The sequence below is a fragment of the Falco biarmicus genome, chromosome 2 (genome assembly GCF_023638135.1).
Source record: "Falco biarmicus isolate bFalBia1 chromosome 2, bFalBia1.pri, whole genome shotgun sequence".
In the NCBI taxonomy this organism is placed as follows: domain Eukaryota; kingdom Metazoa; phylum Chordata; class Aves; order Falconiformes; family Falconidae; genus Falco; species Falco biarmicus.
The window spans coordinates 121,998,518-122,023,533 of NC_079289.1; the positions used below are offsets into that span (position 1 = coordinate 121,998,518).

Sequence of the window (25,016 nt, forward strand, 5' to 3'; positions counted from 1 at the left end):
GACCCCAGTGGGAAAAGTATGAAAACTTCATCAGTATTTTAAAATTGGAGTTGCAAAAGCTGAAATGAAAAAAATAAATAAAAAATCATCCTTTATTTTTGAAGCAGCACACTGCTTAGCCATGTTGTCATTCTTGTTTACATCAAAGATTTCCAATGAGCTGTAATATTATGTCCTTTGATGCAATTAAATATTCATTTTTCATTTCTTGTCAGTCCATGTGTTCTCTTACTGATTTCTAAGACTAAATCTTGTTTCATTGTACTGTTTTAAATGATTTAGCTAATCCTTATTCAAGGAGGTAAAGGGATGATTGGATTTTTTTTCTGTAATCTGTCATCTGGATTTCTCAGTGGTGCCACTGCAGATGGTGCATGCGTGCGATGGGGAGAACTGTTTATTTTTCTGGGGGTGCTAGTGAACCCTTTGGAATTTTGGTCAGAGCAGTGTGAGAAATAAAGAGAGTACTGACACTGTTGTAGCTATTTTTGATGCAATAGTTAAGTGGTGATCTTCCCCAAGGATAGATTACTTTTGTAACTTAACGTTTCATCTCACATACTGGCAGTTTCTGTAGTATTGTCATGGTCAGTAGCCACCAACTGGTCTGAAGAATTGTTTTAATAATAAAATGTCATTCTTAGCCATCCCATGTGGCTGGTCTGGAGGTCCCCAGAAGAGCTTCATAGCTATTGCTTGGCCAGTTGGCTTTACACTATGGGCTCCAGGGCATCTGAGTTGTCATTAGGCTTAATGGGAAAATTCAAAGCTGTCTATTGCCTACAGAGAGGGAACTTCAGGAGGATTGTCCTGGTAGAATGAGATCCTCCTTTCGGGCTTGGCAGTGCCGGTGACACGCAGCTGAGTAACTGGGAATCGGCCCAGGAGGCGGTTTGAGCCGCTGCTTGCCTGTTGCTGCTGTGCACCACCGGCTTCTGTGCCTGCTTCTCCACTGCGGCACGGAACCTTTCCCTTTGGTCAGGGAATCAGTGTAGCTGGGAGTGCTTTAAAATATTTAAAATGTTAATCCTTTTCTCTTCGTTAATCAGCCCCCCAGCCAGGCCTGTCTCATTGTAAAGATGTGGTCTGCTCCATTGGATCCTGGCAGGACCACCTGAGTGCCATGTTCCGCGCTGCCCGGAGGAGTGGTACCCTAGCACTGTGATAAAACACTGTCCTTATCACTTTTACCTCATCACTGTGATCGGCACAGCTGTGGTGGCAAGAGAAGGCCTCCCACCTGAGCAAGGGTGAACAGGGACCTGGGAGCCAATTTTGCTGGCAGCTGTTACATTTTACAGAAAATTAATTGACCTTGAACTGTGTGTGCCCGATGGGACGTGCAGGGGAGATGCAGTGAGAAAGATTCGAGTAGTGCAGTGGCATTAAGATTACTTAATCTGATTCACTAAAGATTTAGGCCAGTTTTTAATGGCAAAATTATGATAATAATAAGGAAGCCTCAGGCTTCAATTTTATTATTTTCCCTGACCCACCTCTCCTCTCTTCCTCCCAAAGAAAAGGAATCTAAAATTGCAATTAAGAAAAAACTTGTGAATGTGGCTAACAAATTTGGTATTTTACCCAGCATCAAATATTTTTTAATCTGTTGAATTTAAAGCTGGGAGCCCTGAGAAATAGTTTCCCTCCAGATTAATGAACTCAGATCAGTACTGTTTAATCAACCAACAAATACAAGCACAGCCTGCAAAGCAGCCTGAAGTCAGTCCATTGTAGCACACCCAAACTGAACAAACTGCACCCACCTGTAGGGTAATGACAAGCACATACTTTCCTGTAACATACCTGAAACTAGAAAGAGAGCATAACAAATACAAGATCTGTTTCCATGGTGTACAGGACTTTTTGTTAAAAATCAGAAAACACAGGCTTTATTTGAAGTCTGGTTTCAGATACGAGGCCATTTTAGATCAGTCGGAGGAGGATGGAAGTCAGGAGGGGGAAAAGCAGGGCAGGGGGTGTGGCAATAATAAATTATGTATAAACTTTGTTTTCATGTAAGTAATTATAGTTTAGTACTGATACTTAGCCCTGATGGGAGCATAAGAGAGAAAGCAGGGACTTCTGTTCAGACCCAGAGACTCTTCTGACCCAGAGTGTGTCTCTGACAGTGGGCAGTGCCAGAGACATCAAATAAAAGTTGAGGGAGTCTCCCTCATGGACGTGCAAGGCAGGTTCCCTCCCAATTCCATCACAGAGATGAGTTTAATGGTAAGAAATGAACTTCTCCTGCACCAACCTGTGTCACTGGAGGTCTTCTGGATACCAAATAGATGTCTAATTTCACTTGGCTTCCAGATAAAAAAAAAACCAAACAAAAAACCCCAACCAAAGCAGTGGAAATAATTCCTTTAGTTATCTCGGTGTGTGCACAAAATAATATTTTTCTGTTCTGAGCTTTCTTTTTGATTAATGTTCATTGTTCCTATATTATGAAGAGTTGTAAGCACCATGCCTCCTTTCTCTCTCAAAAACCCCCTTCTGTTCCCTTTGTCCTCTCTTCCTGTGAGGAGCTTCCCATAGCTGCCATCATTTCTGTGAGCTCCCTTGTCTTCATTTCAGTCATAGGCTGGCTTGAAACACAAGTTCACTTCCAAAGAATTTTAAGATTATTTTCTGTTACATTTCTGTTGGAACCTTTTCTTTATTTCAGGGCATTTGGAGGCATGCTACCTAGAATTTTCACTTTTTCAGTCAGCCTTAGTTCTTGTAACTATTAAGTATTTATGTTGTGGTCACTATAACTCCTTTATTAATCACTTTAGAAGAGAAAAGTGGCATGTTGAAGGTCAGAAGTCTCAGTAATGGTGAATCAGCCTAGCAAACACAAATTTGTGTGTACTAGCTATTTTGCATGAACAAAATTGCTTTCACATCAAAGCATGTGTCATTTCTTCCTTATATCATTACAGTCTTGTCTGCCTTTAAAAATACTAGTATAAGTAACCAAGCAAATGTGCATTTTTTGTGAGTATATCGGTTAATAAAGGTGATGATTAAAGGGAACCTGTTATATTATCTGAATATCGCTATGCTTATTTGTTTATGTGTATAAACTTGCAGACATATGTATGTATTATACGTGTGTGTATATATATAATATAGATAGTGATGTACTTAGACATGTGTCTATATCAATATTAAATTCAAAGGAAGTTACAAACCATTGCACCGAATGATTTTAAATAGTGATCAGTATCATAGAGGAGAAAGTTGTATAATTCATATATGTATATGTTAAAGCATAAATGGCTTTCTCCATTTCAGTGTGGTTCAAAATAAAATCAATCAAATATTTAATGACTGGGAAGCCTGTTAGTGTCTGCCATGCTACTGATGCAACACCAAAGGAAAAAACATGAAGAGCTGCGGAATTCACATTCATTTTTTTATATCGAGAGCATTACATGATCGTTCAGATGTCTTTGATGACCTTGTGGTTGCGTAAGGTCCACACGTTGCAGGACGGCAGACACAGAGGGCGGCTGCACTGAACAACACCGCCCCTTCAGCAGTGTGTTCTGTCAGTGCCTGCTTGCCCACTCGCTTGCACCACAAAGGAGATGAAAGTCAATGTTGTAGTAATCAATTAGGTTCTGCATTTGTGCCCACTTGTTATTAAGGGAGGATTTGCGCTCTGTCCTGTTCTGTCAGAGGGGAGTCTGCTGGGCAGCTGGCACCTGGAAGCAGGACAAGCAGTGCTGCTCTGATGCAGATGTGTTTGGGATCTGTGAGCTCAGCGCTTCTGCGTTTATTTGCATCACGTTATGATTTATTTTGTGAATAACCCCGCTGACATCAAGGTAACGGCTTGCAGAGGAAGGTACACTCTTTAACGTGAGCATGGTTGGCAGAGTCTGGCCTGTAGTACTTTGATGCCCACAGCAAAATGCTGCTGTCATCACAGGAGTTGACACGGTGTCACAGGCAATCAGGGCTCAGAGCGAATGGCTGTCTTGGCTGGGACACGAGTGCCTGGTTCTGGAACAAATGAGAAGTTCTCCTCTGGTATGAGATAAAGGTACTTGGGTACTGCGGAAAGATGCTCGAATTTGAACTCTTTTGACAGCTGTTTGCTGAGTCTGGGGCTGGACACTGGTTCCTTCTTCCCTTGTTCCTTGCTGGAAGTGGGGGACCTTGTGTCATGGAGCGCAGTCCAGCACTCAGATGGGCAGTGAGCAGGTGGTGCATTGTTTGTCAGGCTATTTCAGATCATGGAAACCGTTTGTCCAGATTTAGGTTGCTGTTGCTAGCAGTGTGTCTTTTACTTATGAGGAAGAGAAGAGGTTATTTAAAACTTAGATGACTCCTGTTTGCCTTTGGAGAATGCCAAGTGAGATTTAAGAAGGAATGCTTAAAGATCACGGGCAGCTTCCCCTGAATCTATTTTATGCAGTTCTGATTTATTTCCAGTGTGAAATATTGGAAAGAGCTGGCTCAGCAGCTCAATTCAGCGAGACATACACAGTTACACTCGAGAAGGGGTGTCTGGGGCTCAAGCACAGTGAACAAGAGGGACAAAGAGACACTTAGTTCTGATTTCGTTGATGTACTTTGTTTATATCCTCGCTCTGCAGCCTCTTGGGTGTAGTGCATCCAGGACCCTGGTGGTGCAGAGCTGATGTGTGTAAAAGCTGGTCACTCCTCCAGTACCTCCGGAGTCAGGGCAGGAGGGACAGAAGTCAGTGATGGGCTCTCAAGCACGGGAGATCCTCCTTGGCAGGGGAAAGGTGATACAGCACGTAACGAGCCCGTGGCAGTGCACGGGGGTAACCCTGAGTTACCGAGACACCTTTGAAACTTTCAGGAGTATACTGGATGATGTAATTTTCCAGCTTCTGCTCATGGAATCTCCTATCTGTGATTCCAAAGTGGCCAGAGGACACAAGTGGTCAGTGGCTTCGGAGAGGAATAGGCTGGGGAGGAGCTGTTCCTGGGCAGGGGCACTCAGCTGTCCTCAGGAGGACAGAAAGGAAGAGCCCAGTAGACTGATACAGATATAAGGAAGAAATCTGTTAGTCTCCCAAACCTTCAGCTTGCTTTCTTCCTCCTTCCCCTGCTGCCATGTGTTAGGCTGTACAGGACTATATATATATTACATTTTTTTGTGCATTAATAGTAAGTTTATAAAAAAGTAAACCCATATTGCCATTGATGATGTTAAAAAAAAAAAAAGTTGGCTGTAGAGGAATGCAGCTGGGTTAATTAGCTTTGATAGTATACAACTGTGGGTTGGCTTCAGGGGCGGCGGGTTGGCCAATGTAGATACAGTGCAGCTGTGCCTGGTTCTGTGAAGTGGTTGAGAGCCGATGAATAGAGCAGCCGAGGAAGAAGCAGAGAGAAGAGGGAGAGTGCGCCCTTAATGCGGAGAGACTGGGAGAAGGCAGTAGAGGGACCGGCATGAAGAGTATGCTGGTATGAGATGGTAAAAGACCTTCTCACAGCTGGCTAGTTTGGAGAGTGCAGTGGCAGTTGGCCTTGGAATCCTCTCTCCTTTTTACTTCTGGTGGCCGGTAAGCTTTCCCAGCAAACTCTTTTCACCTTCAGCCAATGTCTGATGAACACTGTGGAGACAGTAACAGTGATTTCTAGCAAAAGAGACAGACTGTGGATGGGGGTTCGTTCTTCTGGTTCATGAACTGTATGGCAGCTCAGAAGAAGAGTCAATCAGACTGGGCTCATCCCTTAGAAGGCAAGGAAGACAGCTTGTGAGGGTGACTCATGGAGACCAGTGCCATGTACTTCCTAGTGTACAAGTAAGCCTGGGATTCAAGCTTGTTACCTCCCTTGCCCATGCCCTTTCAGCAGAGACCCTCGAAAGGCCCGCCACCTTTCTGAGGCTGGCTTGGCACAGCTTAGGGGCAGCCTGGTGTTACAGTTGCCTGTTGTAAGGGGCTGCCAGGGGTGACATCCCTGCGCTTCCGCTGCCACCAGCCACTTGCCCTGCGTGAGGTCTGGTGCGGGCACGGCTGCAGCCTGCTCAGCTGCTGTGGTGGCCATGGCTGCGAGGAGGAGGCAGCAGGCAGGCCGGCCGGGCTGCAGTGCCCACCTGGTGCTCGTGTTTGCGCTACAGCTGGAAGTAGGGCCTTTCCTTGGGGGGTTCCCATTTAAGATTTCATAATATGTCTTCATCCTGCCTTGAGGTGCAAGTGAACCATCATCATTTCTTCCATGGTGCTTCTTATGGTCTGAACGAAGTTCCTCAATGTGTTTTTCTAACCCCTTCACGTAGGAGTCTCTTAGTTGTACTGGACAGACAAATCCTCTTCTCAGTTGCTGCTCAGTTTCTAAAGCTCTGGCAGTTTGCCAAGAATCTGAGCTATACCGAGTAAGATTTCATGACAAGTGACATCCAACCTGCTAAAACATTCACTGATTTTCTTCACTTGCTAGCTTTCAACTTCCCAAATGGTTTTGAACTCTTAAAAGCTGTCACAACCCATCTTTAGGATGCTGACTGTTTCACAAGCTTTTCAAAGTGGAAGAAGGGGTGGAATTTACAAGGTGGTATCTTTCCAGGCATAAATACGTACCTGGTTTGTTACCTGGTCTGTTGCATTAGGATTTTCAAAGCTACTACCTGACTGATGAATAATATATAATGTTGCATCTGTGGATTAATAAAGACTGCCTTTTCCCCTTCATATCCTTTTACTTATCTTTCACTTAATTTTTTTGAGGTTATCTGTCACATACCCTTTCACTTACCTTTTTTCAATAGGTACCTATTTTAACATGGAATTAGGAAATACCAGCCCTGCTTGATCCAAATACCAGCCAGATTTTCTCCCTCTCACCTTCTCTGGCCATCATTTTACTCTGCTCACAGCTATTTATTGCATGAATGTAGCTATGTCGTCCATACTCAGGGTGATGCTTAAGAAACCATACTGTTCCTCTTTATTCAAAATAAATAATCTTGAAGCTGTGAATTTACAACTTCAGAATACAGAGATTGCAACAAGGATTGAGTACCTGTTGGATGGAAATATTCCAGGTGCCGAAACTGAGTTACTCCCTTCTAATTATTCAGTTTTATGGGTGATAATGTTTCTGGCAATGATCAGGGAAGTAACTCAGTCCCCAGCAGAAACTTCTGCGTTTGAATACAATTTAAGCACTGATACAGCACTATTAGAGGGAACTGTTGCTGTGGATAATTCCAGGGCCTCCCCAAGTCTCTCTGTAGTTAGAAGACATGAAGAGGAGAACAAGTAGAAACATCTTATTGTAAATAGTTTTCTTTCAAAACATAAGTCTTTTTTAGGTCTTGCAGACAGTCTGGTTAAATTTTGGGAATGGTGCCTTTGTCTAATCATTACTGAAGAGACACAATTACTTGCAAAATATAATTGTAATTGCTTACACAAATAAGTATAGTTAATTGTTGATAGTATAAAATAATAGTATAACAATACTACAAATAACTTGCAGAAAATGGCTGCATATATTTTTATATAATCGGATATTATACCAATCTTGTAATTTTTCCTCTTCTAGGTAATGGGGTCAGTAAGGCATTTGGGGCTTTTAGATGGAAGCTGGGGTGGCATGTTTCTGTGTGTTTGGTTTTATTTTTTTCTTCCTTCATCTACAAGACTTGTTTTAGTGGGAGATGACTTATTCTGAAAGAAGCGTCAGCAAACTTAGCAAGAAATATGTATTTTTACAGTGATCCTATGGACTGTAGTGCCATTACTGTACAGTACCAGTGCTATTGCTTATTTTGAGGTCTGATGGGATAGGTCTGTAATTATACGTGGTGAATGCAGTGCTACGGATCCAAGATTATGTTTTAATTGTTCTGAAAAAATGCAGAGAGATGTCATACAACTTGAGATGTAGTTTATCAATAACATCTTCTTTCATCGTTCACTGCTTAGTTTAAGTCAAGGGAGGTTTTGGGAAGATTAGGTATTTTTACCTGTGATCCTGCAGCTGTCAATCACTGTGCAGCATTCCAGAAAGATAAAGAAATATATTGCCTGCCTGTAATACTGTGGAGAATGGGGAAGCCAGGGATTTCTCTTAGAATGAATTTCATATACCAGTGTTCTAAAATGATAAAAAAATCTGTTACAGCTGTACTTACTGCCAGTCTTGAGATTGTATTGTGACAACCTTTCAGCTGAAGATTTTATCCCTATTTTTGAATGCAAGGGTAGGAGATGGATTTGAAACACAGTAACAAAAACTTCTTTTTTCTCATTAGATCCTTCAGATGATCAAGCTCTTGAGAAAGCAAGTGGTAACAGGACAGCACCACATCAAGATTCAGGTTCCAAACCCACTGTGACAAAGAAAAGAAAGCAGGTTTGTAAATTTAGTAGTTGTGTAGAGCACAGAGATGATAATGCATAGGGAAACGTAGTCCCCCTTCATTCAGTTTTCTTCACTGTTTGTCTGATATGTTCATGTAAAAGGATTGTTTCATTACTTTATTTTGCCTTATTTGGAAGTGATCATGGTCTGGTACATTTCAGTAACAACTTCACTCTCGTTTTGTGTGAGTTGAGATTGGTAGGTCTGTCTCCTACGAAGGGACTATCCAGTGATAAAAGCCTGGGTGGTGCTACCGAATGTCCTCCCCTGTAACCTTTTCCCTTTCCCTGCACACATAAGGTCTTGAAAGCTATATTTTTGTATTGTACAGCATCCACCCAAGCGCGTCCCCAGTGCAATGTCTAAGTGAAGAAGAATTTGGGTCTACATAGATGGATGTTTTAATAGCCTTTCACCGCTAAAAGCTTCCTTTAAAACCAATACTGTCTGTGGTGTTCAGCATTACATGGAGTATGCCAGGGGAAAGGCAGCAAGGTCTTTGAGAGACAGCATCACCCCAACTTGAGCAAAAAAGAGTTATGTAGAGGTCAGCTGATTTTAAGAAGTCTCTTGTTGGAAGGTAAATTTCTTCTGTCTTTCTGATACTGTACAGCAGAATTGACCAAACGGCTGTCAAAGAGCTAAAATTATACTGGCAGCTCTCTCTCCTTGAGGTTATGGATATTAATTTTGACCCTTAGGTCGATAGTAATTCACTGGGTGATGCTTAGGCACTTGCCCAAGTGGAAAACCATTTGCAGCAGTGTTCTTTTTTTGTAACAGAGAAGTGTAAACAACACAGTAGCAATTACTACACTTTTGGGTGTCTTTCCAAGGAGACTGAAGGTGAAGTGAGCCAAATACCTGAGCTGGTTCTGTGTTTTGTTTGGGAAAGAGAGAACTGAGCAGCACAGAAAACTGTACATGCTCTTTGTACATGGTCTCCCAGGGGGTCAGATGCTGAGGACATCAACTCTGTGAGGATGCAGGTAGAGCCACTTTTTATCACCATCATCTCCACTTAAGCATTTAGGACTAAGTTAAGACGGTTTGGAGGAGCTGCTTTGCTCTTTATGTGAGACTATCAGAAAGGATGACCAACACATGTTATCCTGCCGAGGTGGACTGGGACTGCTCAGCTGTAGTAGAACACCTGCCACAGCTCTTCCTGTCATATAAGGATATCAGTGCATTTTGGAATCAAGTAATTTATTGTTTAGCCATGAAACTCCAGGAGGCAATGCTTTATGGGAGCTTCAAGTCATGGGTACGTGCCTGACTTTTAGAGCAAAACATTTGCAAAATCAGATGTGTTTACGGAAAGCTCATAGTTCTGTAGTTCTGGTACATATAACATAACCCATCTTAGTCCCTGACTTATTCACAGGCTGAAAGCTGTTCTGCAGTGGGCTTGGCACCTTAAGGCCAGTCAGGAGATAACCAAATAGTTACACGAACATTTATGTTTCTAGTCTGCAGTCTGTCCTCGGGCTTATAGTGAAATGAATAATTTGTCTCCAGTCTGAATGGTGCATTGATGTGTTTACTTTGTCACAAACTCCAAAAGTCAGACTATATGGCTGACCTAGAATGTAAGCTTTCACACACACGCAAGAATGTTTTCCCTCTACAGTTGAATTTCCAGTAACTTGGCAACACGTAAAGAAAAAAAAACGTTAGAAATATAATACAGGAAATAATTTATGTTCTGTCTATGATTAACAAACAAGGAATTTATGACATTTTAGTTCATAAATCAATTGTCTCAGCACAAATTTCCTGTTTTCTGCATTTTAAGAACTTCCATGTAAAAACAGCATAAAAACACAGAGCACAAGGGAGCTATGTCAAAAAGTGGTTGGTTGTTTGCTCTGTCTCTTGCATAAGAAAAACATGCAAATGACCTTTTCTTAAGGGTGTCATGCAAAGAGCTATTGCATAAGTAGGTAGGCAGCTAACATTTGGATAAGGGTCAGAAGTTCAGTGCAGATCAGATACCTAAATATTTTAGACTGCAGATCATCAAAGATGTGTAAGTTTACAGCCACTCACTAGCATTAAGTTTCTCTTTTTCTTAGGGCATTATTTTGAATGTCTGAATAAAGTGGATGTATTATTGCTGGACTAATAGTATACTACACCTACATATATATAAGCTGTCATAAAGGAGGTAATTTTGAGTGCTTCTCTGGGGAAGTAAGGCTTTGACTACAAGCCTGCTGCGTACTTCTGTTCCTGTTGAGAGAAAGGGGTTGTATACTGCCTCCTAAAAAGAAGCTGTGGCATTTGGTGATACTTTTAAACAGCTGAATGAAGGGTTATCAGTGAGAAAAAGTTGTTTCTCTTAGAGAAAATGTTTCAGATCTGTGGCACAGTTTTATTCTTTTCTTATGCAGATACCAGTTGCAGGGAGTCTTTTGCAGATTTACGTAAAACAGTTTGTAATGTATACAAAGGGAGAAATGGGCCTGCAGTGAACGAGTGGCATCTTTCAATAAGCTGAAAGAGTGGTAGCACTTTCTAGGATAGGGAACCATCATACCTTATCGGAGGAAAGAGGTCTAGGATGGCCCTTTTCTGGCTTTTTGATGGTTTGGTAGTTTCCCTTGACTAAATCAATCCAAAGGCTTTTTCTCTGCATAAAATATGATGCTGAACATGGAATTTGCAATTAAAACACCTGGCAAGTGGTCTTTGAGTGTCTATGGACAGCTGGGATGCATAAGGGTAGGGCAGGAACTGAAGGCAGAGGGTAGCTCTGTTTCAGTCTCAGTGTCTGGGAATGCTGATGGTAGGGATAAGAATGAAGGAATGTATGGTGGTGTTTTAAAAGCACTTGAATCAGAGTCAGGACAGAGGTTTTCACACAAGAAACAGAAGAAAAAGGAGCAGCTTTTTTTAACCCTGGAGCGATTTTGTTGGTTGAAGTGAGTTTCTGCATGCAGTCATTTCCTTGATTTCTAGTGAAGACCGTACCTCTTTATACCTGAGAAGAGCACACAGACAGATCTCTGTGGCTGAGGCAAGATACGGTCCCTGCCACGACTTCTCGTGGGTGGGTGCTGATCCAGGCTGCACTATATTCCAGCCCGAGCTGTAGGGTGCTTTGCTGGCTGTAGCTAGTCCCCAACCGACTCTTCTCTGGTAGTTCCTAGATAAAAACGTCAGACCTCAGCCAGTTTCAGGGCCACTACTGCTGCCCTATGTGCCCTATGCAAGTACATCGGCTGTGGTTGCATCACGGCACAGAAAGTAGGAGAAGCAGTAGGTTACTGGTTTGTGTTGAGCATGGTGGTGTCCTGGTTCTTATAGCTAAATGAGCCAGGGAGTGGGGAGGAAAAGGGAAATGCAGGCATAATAGGAACAATTAAACTCTATAAACAAAATTCTTCTAATAAGGATATGAGAATAAGCTTGGAAAGGTGCAAATATACTGGGGAGGATCGTGTAGTGCCAGTTGTTGTGACGAGTTCCTCTGTTAAGGGAGGGCAGTGCAAGGAAGGCTCCAAAAGACTCTGACATCCTGCACTTCTCTTAGCGTTTCGTTGGTCCCTTGGCCCTGTTGGAGCTGCCCTCACAGGGGAACAAAGGAGCAGCCTCTTTGGCTTTCAGCTGGGCTCCTTTTCGTGCTGATGCTTTTCTTCCAGGCTTTCCCTGGGGAGCAGTGCTGAATTTGTGGCTCCTGAGCTTTTAATGCCCCGTGTGATGAGACTTCTCCATGGTTTCTCACAGGAGCAGATTTTTCCAGGCAAATGCATCCTAGTATCAAGGAGCTTTTTCCTGCAGTTCAGTGTATGTTCCCATTGCTCTTCAAGTCACTTACTAAGCTCTAAAGCCTGTCTATGTAGATTAATTTGCATTTCTATGAAGTGGAAGTCCCTAGGAAGGCAAAAGAAAACGGCTATGCTCAAAACAAGGAAAGCCTGTGCCTCACTTCCTCTGTTTTGGGCAATTTTAGATGGCTCAGGACACACCCGAACTCTGGCTTATGTGAGCAGGGACTCTGGTACAAATGGACTGATTCAGCTTGCTCACTCAGGGGGTTAATGATAGCAGCACGTGTTGGATGAAGAATATTCTGAAATGCACCGTGTATTTTTCTTCTGTGTATTTGATCCTACATGCTGTGAGGACACAAAGCAAGAATGGGGTAGAACAAATTTGAAACATGTTTTCCTAAATTTTGCATTACAAATGTAAAAGGAAATCCAGAACATGATTGTTTCCAATTATTCTCGCCCAGTTCTGTAGTATCTTTTACCATCTGGATGCTCACCTTAGACCCAGTTATTTTAAAGCACTATTGGCAAAGTTTAGAAAAACAATCACATACAATAATAAAGATGAAAAATACAAAGTTTGTGAAAGTTTTGTTCATGTTTTCCTCTTGTTTGATGTTTTTCTTTAATGTATCAAAACCTGCTTTTCACCATTTTCTGGAATTGTGGTTACAACTTGCATGTTTCAACTTTCTGTTCTTTTATTGCCCTCTCGGTTACAGTAACATAGATGTCAAGTCCAAAATTACTTCATATATATATATAATTTCTAAGAATTTGATCCCTTCTACAGGTAGGGACACTTGGGTTTGTTTTTGCCTAACCCCCAGCATTATACTTTCTGTATCCACTCTTACCTCCCTTCAGTGACACTTTCCTCCCCCCCAGGGTGATCAGATATCTGATGCTGAATCTTTTTTTCTTCCTTCCTTTTTTTTTTTCTTTAATACATGCTTTGCAGCCTACAGAGTGTTTTCTAAGTCAGCCTGAAGAAAAACAAGAGAGGACTCTAAAGGCAAAGAGGAGAAAGAAGGTATGAATGTCCTAGAGCGTGTTTGGGGACTGGGCAGTGGGTACATGTGCTGTTACAAGATTCAGAATCAGGAGTACCATGTGGTGATAAGTCAATGGTCGTAATGTTACAGCCTCTTTCAGAGAAGAATGGAAATCCTTGCATTTGTGGCTTCACTGAAAATACCCACTCCCAACCTGAGCTGTGGCATTGTGTCTATACTCCACTGAAGGGTAGTATATGTCTACACCCCACCTGGAAGTGTTGCACGCCAGGAAAATGTAACCACATCAAAGGAAGGTGGAATTTCAGTTGCTGCAAAATCTGTCCCATTTCAGTGATGTGCTCAGGCTCCAGCTGCTGTGAATGTCATTTGAGCCAAGAACTGTCTTTGTTTGCTTTTCTGCTTATAGCAAAAGTATATAAATAAATACTCTGTACTGTCCCTCTGGCCGTGCTCCATCCTCACCCCCCACAGCAAACATGCTCTGCAGTTTAGATGGCCATGATATGACACCAGGCAAGTTAATTGTCTTTCAGGACAGACTGTAAATAGTTGGCTCATTCACAGGGCTGAGAGGTGGCCTCTTAATCATCCAGGGAATGGGGGGAGGGAGGAGTAGGAGTTTGCTTTAAATGCAGCTCTGGCAGAAGTGACCGTGGTCCTTGTTCCACTGCTGTCAGAGCAAAAGCATCCCACAGCAGAGACTGGTGAACCAGACCTAACAAAAAGATGCTGTTCTCGGGCAGACAATAGGCTCCTAGTTACACCTTTGATTTCAGTGGGGCTACACCACTAAGATGACATACGCAGCCCATCAAAAAAATCCATCAGGAAGTATATATTGGGTTGACCTATGGTTTCCAAACAAAGTGCTTTCTCCAAAAATGAGGAAAAGGAGGGGAAAGACCCTTTGCTTTCAAGCATCTGGAATGAATTGGAGGAAAAATAATAAAACTTCCTGCATGAGGAACATTTCCCCGCAGCTCTCCTTGAAGGAACAGAGTTTGCTCAGGTGTCCTTGCTCTTGCTCGTATGGAATTTCTTGTTAGTATCAGACTTTTCCCCTCCAGAGGGCCATAATTCTCCTGAAGGAACCAAGTGGCCCACCGAATGATGTAATGGTCCTGTGGAATGGCACCTTACGCTGAATTACCAAGTAAAAGGAGCCTGATGGTTCTGTCATGCTGTCCGCTAGAGCCGCGGTTCCCTGGGCTGTGGCGCTGGGCTGGAGCAGAGGCCTGTGGTTGACGGGGAGAAGAGGGAAGGGGAGAAGAGGGAAGCGGTGTGGCCAGGGGCCTCGGGCAAGGGCTGCCGTGGCTGCAGGTGCCTCTCGTCACACTTTGGGAAGACACTTGTTGCATGGCAGAGAAGTACGGTGGGGCCAGGTGAGGGTGGATCTTGGGAAGGAATGCTGCACATTCAGGCACTGTAAGCACCTGCCAAACAGCCAGGTGCCCGCTGGAAAGCCTCCGGGGCTGCGGGGGGCTTTGCGCCTGGGCAGAGGTGGGCTGAGAGGAAGGCGTAAGCACTGCATCTCTGTGTATCCCACTGTCGGAGATTCTGCTGGCCCTTAGCAGAGGTGAAACAGGCAGCAGCCCAGGTGGCAGATGGCTGGGAGACATGGCTGCCTGCTTTGCCTTTGCTGTGGGGTGGATGGCTTCAGCAGCCCCCGCGCAGCTCTTCCCTGTCCAGCCTTCTGCCCCTTGTGCTGCCGTTACAGGGGCGCTGGGGGTGCACTGGGCAGGAGGGGGAGGCCAAGTGTGGGGAATGGAAGAGCAGGAGGGAGTGCGTGCTGGGATAGAGCGAGGGAAAGAGGGATGGAAGCGGATCTGTCCCCTACATTCACGCTATAGCACTCTTTAAAATATCAATTCATCTTTGCCGTCCCAGACCTTGGCCAGCTGAACTTGCGCTGAAGGTACTCGGCGCTCCTCCAGAGCTGCCAGAAATGCTTCCAGGCCCACCTCATCCCTCTGTGAAATCTGTTTGCCTCACAGCTGTGTACCCTATTGCTCCATCCTAACCACGCTCTCCTGCTCCTTTTCGCTTCTAGGCTTACGCTGCCATGCATCCTCATGAGAAACCTTAATAAAGGGAATCGCTTCTCAGGGAGAACAAGGGAGGCTTCACATTCTTGCTGTTGTCTCCAGGCTGCTTCTCTCCTTGAAAATCCGCTGTTCTCTTGAATGCTGGCAGATCATTCAGGCAGTGGGAACCCTGGGTTATTCTACCCTCGTGATCTATTTAATTATGGGGAAAAACACAGCAACACTTCCACTTGAGTGAAAATTCAGACCTGTTGTCTGCTGATATTCTTCAGGTGTAACACACAATCATTACGAACTCGCATCCAGGCTTTAAAAATTATTAGTTTGGTTTAAAAGTTTATACATTTTGGAAGAACAAAGCAGCTGCTGAGCTCTTTCTGCTTGACTTCTGGTTTTTAGAGCTTTTACGTCATTTTCATCACACTTGCATGGTATTCTGTGAGTCTGGCTAGCCATCTTTCCTTCCAGAATAGATAGGTAGGTACCCTGGTTTAATCAACGCATAACCAAGACTTTTATAACTACTTGTGTCCTGCTGTTATGCTTTAAGAATAATAAATAAAAACAAATGATTAAATAAACCCTGAATTTTCAAACTGATATTTAAGTGTAACAGTAGCAAAACTCACAAAAACAGCTTTCTGTTATGTTTTTGTTAGGGAAGCATTTCAGGTGAGTGCACGTGATTTTTTGTCTTCAGGGTCACAGAGCATCTCATCAAAGTATCTGACTTGCATCTAAAATCTGCATTCCTACTAAAGACAAAGGGAATCTTGTTCCCTTGTAAAGTGTTTTTTTCTAATTAAGCTGTAATTAATCCAGTATAACTGTATAAAGTTATGAAGGAGCATTTATTTACAGTGTTGTTAGCTAGCCAAAGAGCAGAGATGATAGAAATGCCATACTTACTCATTTTACTTGGTTTTTTTAGAAGAAAATTTCTGATATTCTGGAGAAATCTGCTCTAAAACCTGGTGTGCCTGCAGATCTACAAAACCTGCTAAGTCAACATTTTGGTGAAAACCGTTCCGTGATTGAAATAGAGGAATTAAAGCTGTCAGGTAACTTATGCTATATTTAATAGGTGAATAAAAAATGCTTTTTTCATGATACTGTTGAGTACTTTTTCTACAGGAGAAAGGATTTTTGGGGCAGGTCCCGAGTTGTACTTTTTTATGATGATATTTGCTTATACTCTGTATTCATCTGCTGGTTTAAGTAGATACGTTAGTTTCCTTGGAATAAATGTGAGGATTCTTGGAGTTACAGAAATGAAAAGCAGCATTGTTTAAATCTGTCCTTTTATTGTGAAGTATTAATTTTCAGAAGCTCACTTTTCCAATAGAAAATATATGATTCCTAATAATAGCTTCCAAGATGCTAACTGAGAGAGCGAAAATGTAGTTTGTTTCTGGGATTATCTGAGTTGATCTGGGTGCATAATAAGAAGGTTGACAGGAGTAGTCAAAGAAATAATGAGGCATCAGTCTGACATGCTTATGAGATGTTGAACACAATGGTTTTTCAGGGAGTGGCATGAAATTAGACGGTGGTTTTGGTCCAAGTGTAAAGTGACCAAGTTTTAACCACGACAAGGACCCTTTTCGTTTCCCATATTCTGTCTCCAGTTAAGAGCCAGTGATAGAAAAGGCAGAGCAGGGTCAGCTTCTGCCAGTTGGAGGCTGCATTAGAGACAAAGGCAACGTTGAACTTCTACCTCTTACTCTGCAGATAAAGAGGCACTGTCATCTTATTGGCACTGTCCATTATTTGTTGGTAGAGCTTATGAAGAGCAAACGGCCTGGTAACTAACCTGCATACACCTTTGATACCTCTTGAACCCTTAGTGACCTGTGCCCAATATAGGAGCCTTCTAGCCCAGCAGTGGTTTCTCTCTTTTAATGTTTAAGTCTGTCTTTCTACATAAATATACTTCTCCTTAATATCTGTGATTCTAGGTTGACCCTTCTTTATTTCTGTGGGGCAGGTTCAGCTTTCTTGTTGAATCAAGAAAGGCTGGAGAATTCCCATACAGATTGCTTTGAAAAGCTTGTGTTAAATATTTTTAGACCTTCAGGGGTTTTAGCAAACAATAAATTGCTTTGGTTTCTTTCTTGCTAAGAGAGCCCTTTGGGCTAGTGAAGTGACCCATTTCCATATGGATTGGCTCTTGGGTTGTATTGGAGGTGGTTTCTCTTTCTTTTTGTGCTGGGAGTTGAAGGCTTAGAGTGCCAAGGAGTTTGCAAACTTCTACAGCTGTCAAGTCATTCACATCGAAGCACTGACCAAATAACAAGCAACTACTTGGAGTTGCGTGTTCTTGTTAACTGACACGGCAGAGGAGGTTGTGTTTGCAGTCAGCATGGTCTCTCGCTGCAGTCTGGAGCTGTGTGTTTCTTCCACCCTTTCTGAAACTTCCGTTTGAAATTGTTCTTAATGCTCCAGTGTTGCAGGGCTGTTGCTGAAAAGTCAGTGAGTGAAGCTCCTGTCCTTTAGAAACTCTCTTTTGAATTGTTCAGTCATTGATGAGACTTGATGTGTTCAGAAGAGCAAAACAATAACAAAGATGTTTTGCCACTGGGAGGAAAGGGCCGTGGTGGGTGTGAAGAGCTCTCCTATATGTACCAAATGCCAGTGGAAGTGCAGCCCCTGCCCATCTCCACCAGCATCGAGTGTGTCTTTTAAATGTGACGTTAAAAGTGAATCAGCTGCTGATCCTTTGGTTGTACACAGTCACTCCATTTGGAGGTCAAGTCCCAGGAAATTCCAGTCTCTGGATTTAATGAAAGAGATCAGTGCAAAATGAAAGTTTTGAGCAAGATGACACTGGTTAAATGGAAGATAGAGTGATGGAGAGTGGCTGTGCTCAAGGAGCTGCGCAGGCAGGACTTCAGCCAGGCATCAGCTACAAACCAAGTTTGTCACACCACCTCTTCGGTGGAAATGATGGATTGATGCTGCCAGCATTAGCACAATGCACCATCCATGTGAACAGGAATTATGTCTATAAGGAAGTGTCCTAAATACTTAGTTAAAATATATCAGCAGACATCCATAGACAGGCACCCTGAGGTGCTGTGCTTTGTGCAGAATGACACCAAGTATGTGGGTCCCTGAAGACAGAACTGGTAATGCTCTATGGGAGCATATTGTTCCACTGGGCAAGGGACCCTTAACAACGATGGCAGGTTTTCAGACCATCTGATTTTAATCACCTTTTTAAGAACTTACACTTTCTGTACAGACACTGGAGAAAGGACCTTCCAAAGAACCTGTTAGTACCTTGTCTTTCTTCATTGCCTCTGCATGAAGCTTAAAGTTCGATGGCCTGTCTGCCACAGAGAGCTTACAAGCCTTACTAGGTGACACAGTGACCAGGTAAAAGACAGGCAGGCAGTGGGGAGTGAAGGAGGAGGAAGGCATTAAAATGCTGTGTGCGTGTTGCTGTTAGGGTCGGTGCAGTTAGGTAGATGACCACAGTATGAAAGGCCAGAAAGAGGAACAAACTCATTGACAGGTAAATTATTGGTAGGTTCCTGCACTTAGACAGTGTGAATTGTTTGGGTGATCTGCAAATGCCTCCTGTTGTCGGCAGGCTGGAGGAACACTCTAGCAGGCTGACTGTAAGGCTTTTAGCTAAGACTTTTGATTAATTATGGCAAAGGCATACGAAAACTTCTTTTAAAGTATGTGATTGCACCTGTGCAGCCCTGTGTTCAGTGTTTCATGGTGAGAGCAAGGAAAGGAATTGCAATTGACTTGAGGGATGTGACCATCATTGACTTATCCAATGTAAAGCTTCTTGTACATGAGATGTACATTAACCTTTGTTTCACAAATGGTAATTTATTCATGATGGATTAACAAAGTTGTTGTTTCATCAATATAACCAGCAGTTATGCAGCAAACATTTATGCTCCTTTTGCTATTAAGAAGACATCAACAAAAATATTTTTTCCTTTATATTTTCAGATTCCTGTTTTTTGCCAGCCAATGATCTCACCCACAGTTTTTCTTCATACCTGAAGGAAAGTGAGTTAAAATGTTGGTATGAATGGGATGAAAGTTGTACGACAAACACTGCTAATGCAATATTATTACAGTTGTTATCTGTACCTCCAAATATTTTTAATTATGAGATATTAATAACTTTAAGGTTTGTTGGGGTTTTTTATGACAGGTCTTGGTTTTCTGGCTCTTTTTACTCTATCACTTTTTTGTATCAAAATGTTCTAGGGTTTCTTTTAATTGTTAGGGATTATTTGTCAGTAATTTATTGTGGCTTCTTAAGTAGGTGCATGTATTATCTTACAGTAAAAAACCTGCAGCTCTCTGTGGACATGAACAAAGAGAATTTTTATTCTCTTGTATGTTTCTATAGAACTTCTGGTCTGGTAAATGTTTCTCGTCAACTGATTTTCTCTGATACAAATTGTGCTATGTGGCAAGTGAAGACAATGGGCTTGTCACCTTACAAACTGTTGATTTTTAATGCTTATCTAATTTGTTCAATTATGTGATATTTCTGTATTTTAATTTGGGCATTTTATTTTACCATTTCTCAGCCATGACTTAAATGTAAAAGTGTTGCCAGAGATCCAGACCTCATAGGCGTCAGCATGTGTGTTCCTGCTGCTGGTTACCATTCATCATGTACTCTAGTAATTTGAAATTGTGACATGTAGAACTTCTACTGTGTGTGTACACAGGTTTTTTTCATTGCAGTCTGTCCTAAGTGGGCAAAACTCCGTAAAAACCACAAGGAGAAGAAGTCGGTGGTGATGCTGGTTATCTGCAGCTCGGCCCTTCGTTCCCTGGAACTCATCAAGTATGTCGATAGCAAATGTTCTGTTGACATTGGCAATCAGTCAGAGGAACCACAGACATAGAGGCAAAACTGGGACACTGTCCTCTGCTAAGCCAACAAATTCACTCACTCAAACTGATGCAATATCCCTTGCTGCTCTATACTATGGGAGTGCTGTGGTTGGTTTTAGACTGAAGTAACAGTTAGTACTTCAGTTGCATGGAATTGCTATTTTTGTTAAAAATCAGAAAGAAAGTGTAACCAATTTGGGGAAACACGCAAGGTGTTATACTTGGGAACAGAGTAAACCAGTAAAGCATCATGATCCACCACTAGAAGTGTTCCCTGCCCTCTTTTTTTTTCTTTTTCCTTTCTCTATCCTCCCCCTTCTCAGTCCAGAACTCTTGATGACTTTGATGAATTAATATGTACCTCACAAATTTCATGGTTGTCTTTTGTGTCTCAACCCCATTTCCTATGATTTTCTGGCAGTACAACATGAGATGGAGAGAGTTGGGAATTTTGAGCCCATGCCACAGATAGAAGCACAGATGCAGCAGATGTGCCAGTAGTGCTTGGCTCCTGCATGCAGATACTGCCTTCTGAGACTTAGGTGGTTTGTATGTATACTTGTATATAAACCTTTAGCTTTGCACAACAGAAAATCAAAAATGTGGCACAATGCAAAAAAAAAAAAAATGCAGAAAAAGCTGTCTTAAATGATATTCAGTAAATACTGAATATATTGTCTCCTGCTTGATTAAGACAGAACATAGAGTTGTTACTGTGTGCCATAATGGAGTGTCAGAAAAATAAGTCAGGTTTCCCAGTGAATGAGTTTTGGTTAACTGGAATTTGGGCAGTCTCTGCAGTAAAGACTGTGGCAGCCTAGGTTTTCCCAGCAGTCATGCTGCAGGAAGACTCCCTAAAATGCAGCTTGGTCTATGCACAGATCTGTCCTTTTGTGCATGCACACACATGTTCATTCATGCCTGTGTCTCAGTAACTGAGATATTTTCAAATTGGAATTTGGTGATTAGTCACTTCTGAAGTAAGTTAGCTGTGAAAGCATGCTGAAAAGCTATCTAAACAATATTACCCCCTAGTGATACCTTCTATTGTGTTGGTCCAGTTGTCGATCATTGTTGATCGAGTAGCAAACAAGAATGTACATCATATTCAAAGTACAAGCAGAGGTCACTGGGGGACTTTGTGTCTCAAGAATATTGAGAAATGCCAGTTAGTTTGCTTTCCTCCTGTGTGTTCTTAATCCCAGCCCTAATGCTTGCATTTTCTTTTTTAATTGTTTTATTGCTAGGTCAATGACAGCATTTAAGGGAGACTGCAGAGTTCTCAAGTTGTTTGCAAAGCACATAAAGGTAAGAAAGCTGAAAGGGAATTTTGGTAGAACAACTAAACAACCAATTAGTACCATTTCCTTTTTAAAGCATTTAGCAATAGTGACTTTCATTAGGTAACGCTTCCTTTGGTAACCCATTCTTGCAGTTTGAGGAGGCTACCCAGACACCACCTCCAATAGCTCTGGTGCAGTCCTATGCAGAATGTAGATGCTTATGCATGTGCTGTGTTTTAAAGATGTTCCACGTTCCTGTGAGGTGCTCATTCAAATGGCTTTTGCCTGTTTAAATAGAAGGCTTACGCACATAGGTCTGTAGAAGCAAACTGTACCAGCACCCACACTTGCATTCTGCCAGTTGGACACCTGGATACCCAATATCCATACCTGTTGGAGAGCACCAGTTGTGGGGAGGATGGAAGTAACGAGCGGACGTTTGGCCCTTGATATTAATGCTGTCAAACACACAAATGTCACTTGCTTTATTTCACCCTTCTCCAGTGTCTTTGTCTTGAAGGAGTTTAGAGCTAATTCAACTTTGTTAGTTTTCCAGATATTTCCAGAGAATTTTTTAAATGCTGAAGGAAGCAGACTGTTCTCACCTCCAAAAATAGTTGGTGCAATAGCAGATTTTCAAAGCTGGAAATGACTGAACTTCAAGAGAAGTGTGATGCCCAGCTGGCTGTTCTATTTCTTAAACTTTCTTGCAGATACATCAGTCTGACAGTTTGAAAGATGAATTTGTTACTTAATGGTATTCTAGAAAGATACTCTTTGAGATCTTGAATTTATTTCCAGCTCTTTGAGAAGAAATTCTAAAACTATCATTGTTTTACTGTGGTTTGTCTTTCTCTCATCAAATCAGATAAAAGAACAGGTGACTATGTTGGAGAAAGGTGTGTTCCACATCGGGGTTGGAACTCCTGGGAGAGTAAAAGCGCTGATGGAGCAAGGTAGGAGAACAAGGAGGGTTTTCTCCATAGATATTTTATACTTCATGTCACGAGAAGCAAGGCTTCAGTCGTTTTTGAAGTGCTTCAGTTAACATGAATCTGTAAATTTGGGTACTAAACTGTACAGTTCTGTTTCTCCACTTGTGTTGTGTTAGTCAAAATGAGGTCAAGATTCTAGTAGCTGATTTTATGATCACTTAAAGCTGGCGTAAGTCAGTATTAGCAGAGAAAGGCAGAGTAATAATCCCCCCTCCCCGCCCCAGTCCATGCCCATTTATTCCCCCTCCCTGCTTCTTGTGCTGCTCCAAGAGTCTGGCATCTCAGTGAGCTGATCCCAATTAAAACAAAACCAGTGTGCACACAGAATCAGGTAAGGAGCAGGCAGAGGTAGTGAACTTCCTCTTTTGGCAAGAGTACTGATTTACACTGACTTGGAAGTGATTGCAAAACCGTGGTGTAAGATTTAAAGCTCCAGGAAACCAAACACTGCAAGTAAATCAAAAGGGAGTAAAGGCAGAAGTCATTGTATCATATGTCACTCTGAGCTCAGTGTAAACTTTTGTGAGGGGTGGATAAAAGATCTGCTTGCTGATTTGATTTTATTTTTGATCACCCATAATGCAATTAATTATTCTATATAAATCTCCTTTTCTCTTTCCAAATTTTGAGTACTTTTACTTACTCAATAGATACTATGTACACAGAGAGAAACAAACAACAAAATGACAAGATGATGACTCTTTCTGTTCCTCTTTCTAAACACTGCCTTGCTCTAACTGTGGTTTCTTGGTCAGGGACCGGCTGTGGATTAGGACTCCGCTGCTCATTCCAAAAGGGTACAGGAGTAGCATAATTTTGTTGCTTCCTGTGCCCTCCACCAACATTAAATCATTGCTGCTCAGTACATCAGCACATTGCCATGAGGGCAGCGTGGCACTGGCCCAGGCTGCCCGGAGCAGCTGTGGGTGCCCCATCCCTGGCAGTGCCCAAGCCCAGGCTGGACAGGGCTGGGAGCAGCTGGGGCTGGGGGAAGGGGTCCCTGCCCATGGCGGGGGGCTGGGGCTCGGTGACCTTTGAGGTCCCTTCCAACCCAAACTGTTCCATGATTCTATGTTAGGTGGAGGCAGATTATGCTAGGGACACAAGGTTTATCATCTTATCCTAAGGTCTAGTCATTTTTTGCCACTTTAATGTTGCAGTCCCAGATCACTAGAGAATGGAGAAGAGTCAAAACCAACACAGAAAATTGTGGGCATTATGTAGAAGATTAGGGAAAAATAGGGGAACAGCTAGAGGGCCAGTTCAGAAAGGACCTTTGTTGTCTTTCACAACCATTTATTTGGAGGATAAAGGAATTCTTCAGCAGCATCACTGACCTGACACACATGCACACAGCACCCAGGCTGTAAATTGCTAAACGCTGCCAGTTCCCATTAACAGGGGTTCTCAGGCTAGGGTCCTTGTAACTTACCAGCTACTCATCAGCTGTGGAAATTCAACTCCTGTGGTTTAATCAAGAGGAAGCTTGAGGAATTATTTTCTGGCAGGATGTTAGCTCTTGACAAAGCTGGCAACAGTAGTTGTTCTGCTTTTGTGTTTATCTTCCAAAAAGGCATGGGATTATGTGGTTAAGGGAGTTTGCAGTGTCAGTGCATTAGTTTCTAACCAACAAACGTAGTACTTAAGTGTTCAGAGATTAGTTTCCTTGGAAACAGACAGCAAAAGATGTAAAAGCCAAAAATCATTTTGATAAGCACATGTCGTATTATCTTAGTAGTAAAATTTATGTTGCCTTTTTAGATGGCCTGTGCTTGAACTCCACAAAATACATGATTCTGGATTGGAACTGGAGAGATCAGAAACTAAGGAGAATGATGGATATCCCTGAGGTATTGTATAAGCACCTGTATGTCTTATATTCTGTGCATTCATTACTTTTGATTCAAGCTCCTAGATCGTGCTCAGTAAGGTTTCTTTTCTGTAAAGCTGATTTCAGTGGTCTAGAAACACAAAACATCAACACTGGACTGGTAAGTCTGTACTCTCACATCTCAAAATTACTGCCCGAGGAAGATGTTTTTTCCTTTTTTATTGCAAGTCACAGCTGTGACTTCTCAGTAGTACTGTGCATTTCTCCTGTGTATGCTACATGGTGGTTCTACCTGTTCTCAGGAAGTTCTCTCATTAAGATGACTGTGCAAAAGCTTCTTCAAAAACTAAAGAAACCTTATTTGTCTCCATCTGAGAGTAAGATAACTTCTTGTGACTAAATCTACAGACAGCTCTTATGTGTGTGTGTGTGTGTGTGTGTGTACAGCCACCCATCATTTGTAGACTCCTCATAAGATAGTTCCCGATTCTTCCCAATTCTGTAATCCAGCTTTCACATTTATTGCTGTGACAAGGCATGTTTACTGTATGCTGTGGGGCATCAGCCAGTATCTTGCCAGAGAGAGTGAAAGAGGCAGATTCCTCTATCAGTCGTTGTTATAAAGCTCCCAATTTCCTGCAAGTGTTTCCATTTTTTTGCACATTTAGAGCAGGCCAATATGCAGAATCTCCAGGGAAAAAGAACATTTTTGCATATAGACATTACACTGTTTCACAGGTGAAACAAATTATCAGTCGTTAATCCTTCTCTGCACTTGTCTATGTATTTGAGTGTGCTGTATTTTACAGTCCCACATACACAAAGGTACAACATTCCTAATAA

At 42.3% G+C, this 25,016-nt stretch overlaps 1 protein-coding gene across 1 annotated transcript in view; it reads left to right on the forward strand.

Moving 5' to 3' along the window:
* The window catches only part of CMSS1 (cms1 ribosomal small subunit homolog), a 236,720-nt gene that overhangs the window by 208,506 nt on the left and 3,198 nt on the right, over positions 1–25,016 (forward strand). The window contains exons 2-9 of the mRNA XM_056327843.1: positions 8,234–8,334; positions 13,084–13,155; positions 16,118–16,247; positions 19,159–19,218; positions 19,912–20,014; positions 21,312–21,372; positions 22,216–22,303; positions 24,104–24,192. Of these exons, the coding sequence (XP_056183818.1) occupies positions 8,234–8,334; positions 13,084–13,155; positions 16,118–16,247; positions 19,159–19,218; positions 19,912–20,014; positions 21,312–21,372; positions 22,216–22,303; positions 24,104–24,192 (704 nt within the window). The remainder of the gene's footprint in view (positions 1–8,233; positions 8,335–13,083; positions 13,156–16,117; positions 16,248–19,158; positions 19,219–19,911; positions 20,015–21,311; positions 21,373–22,215; positions 22,304–24,103; positions 24,193–25,016) is intronic.